This window comes from Ruditapes philippinarum, unplaced genomic scaffold, assembly GCF_026571515.1.
Source record: "Ruditapes philippinarum isolate M1 unplaced genomic scaffold, ASM2657151v2 ctg15315_1_1_1_1, whole genome shotgun sequence".
Classification (NCBI taxonomy): domain Eukaryota; kingdom Metazoa; phylum Mollusca; class Bivalvia; order Venerida; family Veneridae; genus Ruditapes; species Ruditapes philippinarum.
Window position 1 is genome coordinate 5,529 of NW_026859443.1, and position 5,157 is coordinate 10,685.

General features: G+C 31.8%; 1 protein-coding gene across 1 annotated transcript; it reads right to left on the bottom strand.

The window, feature by feature from the left end:
* Positions 1-872: 872 nt before the first annotated feature.
* LOC132756537 (uncharacterized) lies at positions 873-2,846 on the bottom strand. Its single transcript, XM_060747630.1, has one exon. The coding sequence runs from the start codon at positions 2,584-2,586 to the stop codon at positions 1,159-1,161; it is 1,428 nt and encodes a 475-aa protein (XP_060603613.1). The 5' UTR covers positions 2,587-2,846; the 3' UTR covers positions 873-1,158.
* Between the last annotated feature and the right edge of the window lie 2,311 nt (positions 2,847-5,157).

Sequence of the window (5,157 nt, forward strand, 5' to 3'; positions counted from 1 at the left end):
AGTTGTAGGTTGTTTTAATTCATTAATAAAATTAAATGCTTATCCTTTTTATAACTAGTTTTAGCTACATTTTTACATAAGCGATGAAAATAAATGGTCAATATTTAAAAGGATTTTCAACAAAAGGTATTTTGTAAAGAATATTGTTAGTCTGTCATTCAAAAGGGAAGTAAATAACTATTACATTTCAATATGATTTAAAGTAAGTTATCTCCCATTTACAAATAATTATTTGTAACTCAACTCTGAAAAAAGGAATACATATAATTTATTGCCACAGCAATTATTAACAATGTATTATATACAAGTCATGTTAAAGAAAATCTTGCCCTGTTATTATACCATACAAATGTGCTTGCGTGTGTGCGCGTGCGAGTGCATGCACGTGTGCGTAAGAGATGTAAATGAATGTGTTGTATCATTGAGTCTATCTAATGAGACCTGCTTATCAAAATAACTAAAATGTGGGAATTTGTTTCATTTTATCAGCTAAGATACTTTAATGTTATAATTTGTATTTAATATGACGAGAAAAGCTTAATCAACAGTAAGGATTACGTGATATCATTGAAATAAACTTAGAACAAAAACAGCCAACAAAATAAGTGCACATACCATTAAAATAGACATTAATTTAATATACATATGCATATTAAGTTTTTTTGTTTTTTTTTCCTTTCTTTTAGACTTTTTCTATAATTAATTAGCTTACCCCCACTTCCCAATATAAAATATCTGTTCCCACTGATATTGTTTTAACTATCATAGCCTCATATTAAACATTTCTTTATCTATTTCTAACAAAAATGTTAATATAGTTTATCAAGCGTTAGATCATCAATTACACTGTTATCATCATCATCAACGTTATCATCACGTTATCATCATCACCATAATCATTTCTTTCTTATTCCTGATAAACCACTTTACAAACTTTCAATGTGTCACCTAAACAACCAATGTACATTTTATTACCTTTATTATCTATACATATACTCCTCGGTGATTCTATATTATCTAGTACATTAAATCCTGTCTTGAGATCTTCAGAAATTCTGTATACTGTATTGCTGTTACGGCAACAGACAAGAAGTGATCCATCCTCCAGACTGATTATCCCAGAAGGTGATTGGATATTCTCGTCTTTGTAAATACTTGCTACATTTCCATTGGTTGTGAGGCGTACAATGTTACTTTTAACAAAGAACTGTCACTTACATATACATATTTAGAGTCTGCACTTACAGCAATACCAACTGGAACAGTCAAGTCAATGGTAGATGTTTTCAGTGGAATTTCTGTCTGCACTGTTCCATTAAGATCTAATACTAACACACTTTCTGGATCCCAACAAACAACATACAGCTTTCCTTGGTTATATGTGACATTATAACATTTTCTATCAAGTTGGACAGTACGAACTAGGGATAGGTCATCATAAGTCTTGAAAATTTGAACTGCTTTCATTTTTCTCATCGCAACAGCTACTTCATCTTGAGACATAAGACCAACGCCACATGGGCCTCCCGGTTCCTGTCTTTCTTTTATCAAACGGTCATTGTTGATATCAAACAGTTTAAGTTTGTTGTTATTTTCATCTGCAAGTAAAACTTTATCTGGTGGAATAAATGAGCATCCTGCTATGGAGCATTTATTTACATCTGATAAAGTTTTTATTTTAATGTCCCTTAAATGCTGTAAGGAGCTTACAGAACGAGTCGTCTCCAATGTCCCAAATAAAGTGTTCTTAAATAATGCAGTTTCTATCTCTTCGTTCCGTTTGAAGGTGCATGTTGTTTTAAGTTTCCTTAGTACTGTTAAAACTTCAGTGTTCTTTTCATCATCGGCTAGAGATTTAGCTTTCTTTACAGCTATGAATATTTCCCTTTCCTTCCCGGATGTTTTGTTGTCTCTTAGACTGGCTTGAAGTTGTTTCATTTCTGAGGAAACTTTACTGCATTCTTCATGCGCTGTCTTTAATGCCCTTTTGTTTGATTCATTTATTTGTTTTGCATTTTTAACAGCTTCAGTTTTCATTTCTTTTATACGATTGGTGATTCGGTACTCAAATTCATCAATATCTTTAAGCGCTTGAGTTAAACTATCATCTGTTTCCGTTGTTTTGTCAGAAATTTCTCTTTCCATATTTTCTGCTGCTTGTAGCTTTAACTCTAGCATTTTTAACGTGTCACTGTACTCTTTTCTGTCACCTATACCTTTACACGTGTCAGGGATATAATCAAGATCACATGTTCTATGCTTAAGAACCATACAATCATGACATCCTAGTTCTTCATGTCTAGGACAGAAAAACTTGACAATTTCGGTGTCATGAAATGGGCATTTATCATCTAATATAGATGTACTAGTAGCATCGGATCGTTCATGTAATTTATGATGTTTTGAGGCCTTTGTTTTCTTATGAGAAGAAAAACACGAGCTGCATAAATATTCCTGGCAATCTTCACAATATCCTCGTGCTTTTACATTTTGACCATCAGTTTTACACGGATCACAAAAATGATTTTTATCACTATCAAACCAACCTGTGATTGGTGCCACTGCTTTTCTTCCAGAAACCGCCATACTGACGAACTTTACACATGAGAATAATTCATGTTATAACTTGATTCTTGTTTCGATTTTATAACCTTTATCTCCAAATCTATTTGTTGTCCTGCTTTATTGTCCTGCTTTATGAGCATAATATACATTAAAGTTATCCGTTAAACATATAACTTAAAACACTTCTTATATATTTCTTCAAATTGTTAGTTTAATAGAATGTTCACTCGCAATTTTCAGAAAATAAAGTTTAACAAATTAACTTCCTCTTGTGATAAAGTACATACGGGTATTTCGTATTAACTAGAGCATGAAATATCGTAAGTGTTATAGATAAAATGTTGAATGTATTTGCTTTATCAGCACATTTATATTTAGAAGATTTTATATTGAAATATTAAATAAAATGATGTTTAACTTGTACAAATAAAATGCTGTAAATTAAATCTTTTTAGTCCATTTATACATATTGTGAAAGAAACGAGCAAGATAATAATATTGGTATACAAAGGGCTCGTTCTGCTTTATTTTAAAAACAGATATTCAAATACAATGTACATGTATTTACATGAAATTGCAAAAATTGAAAAGTTGAACAGTTAAATACAGTTGTTAAGAAATTGCATGTGCACCCCTCTCTGAAAAAGTTTTTCCTGTTACTTAATGCAGGGGAGATTACTCCAGAAAAAATTGTTTCACACAGTTATGTATATTGACATGTATACCCTTTGTATTTTGTTTTAATAAGAAAAAATGTGTAATGTTCATCTCACTGTGTCTTATGTATCTTACATAAGTAAGAATAATTTAACTGTTTATAGCAGAAACAAATTTGGTTTTGAAGAACCTGAAATGTATCAAGTTAACATACAAACGAACCAGACGGCATCACCTTTGGTTTACTGTAAAGAATATAGACTGACCGAAATCACATGTTCAAATTAAGAAATTTACCTGGAAACGATTGTTGCAGTTTCTACTTTTGCGTGCATGAACGTTTAGTCATCATGGCGGTAAATGTATGGTGTACAGTGTGGGTCACAGTTTCTAAGTACATCGCAAAGCTTTTTTTACAGTATTTTACACGAAAGCGCTATATCACAGAGTTTAATTCACGACTGTTTTCTACATTTGTCAGTTCGTATACATAGCATTATACCCACGTTATGCATAAGTTTTTAACGTTTATAAATCAATAACTTTTGACTGTCACGTAACACTATACTTATTTTAAAACTGTTCATACGTTTATGCAGGTGCAAAAGAATTTCTTCTGTATTCCATTTTGACGCATGAATTTCATCGACTGCCTCTACTTTTCTTTATTTTTTTTTATTGTGCAAGGTATAATTTGACAACACAATAAAACCAAAACAATAAGACTATTTCATTCCCCACATATATTCTATATGTAATGGGAATATGGTATTGAAACAAAAAAAGGAGAAAAATAATAAAAAAAATCAATAAATGAAATCAATAAATAAATCTATAAAGATAATAAAAAATTGATAAAACTTATGATTTAAATTTTTTTATCTGATTTTAAGAAAATTGCCATTGACTGAATCAATTAGGAAACGATAATTAAGACTTAAAAGACAGTGTCTGACACAGTTGAGGGGAGTGCTTCCTGTGTAGGGTTTTTAGGCACTTTATTTGCAGAAAAAAAGTTTTGTAACGTTCCTTAATCGAGACTGTTTTTGCAAAATACAAAGCACCGAATTGACCCGGTAGTGCAGAGGCCGGATTTAGAAATGTCTGGTGCATTTAGATATATAACTATATCACACCTTATAAAATGTAAATAATGCACATTCCCGGGTATAAAATATCGAATCAACACTGTAACCCATCTAGCCTCGTTTTCATTTCGTTTCTATAGGCAAAAAAACCCAAAACATATCAAATACATACATGTATAATATTCGATGCAATATAATGATATTCGAAGTCCTGTCGTCGTAAGTTACCCTGTACGGGTTATCTTTCTTACATATTCAAGTTCTGTATCACTTTCAATCTCGTTGTCACATGCCCATATGGGCCCTGACTTATTCAAATAAACCTTAACCTAAAAACCTACGCAGTGATTTCCCCTTATCAGTACAATTATTACAATTCTGCCAAGGGAGGTAATCACTGTGAGGAGTTGTGATCAGATGTCGTCTGCTGTACAATAACCCCATGATAGTAACCAAGTTAAAATGTCGGGTTAAGATCTTCTTATATTTATGAATGAACATGAAGTTTAACAATAGTCAGAACATAAATCATATACCTGATGTCCTTGAAATATTATACAATTATTGACTAGTGTGGCATTGAATATGGGCGGATGACATATTGACCGATGCGATAGCCGAGGTCAATATGACTTTCTGCCGGTGAATATCATATTCAATGACACACTAGTCAATAATTATTTTATTATATGAACAGGCGATAAGAATTTAAAAATCAAAGCACTGCAAGCACTGAGGTATACATTGCTTGACATCAAGACCATGTGATTTTAATCTACTGAACTCAATAGAAGTCATCTTCTGGTTACAATCAATTTCGAACACAAATCTAGGCTTATTTCTTCTC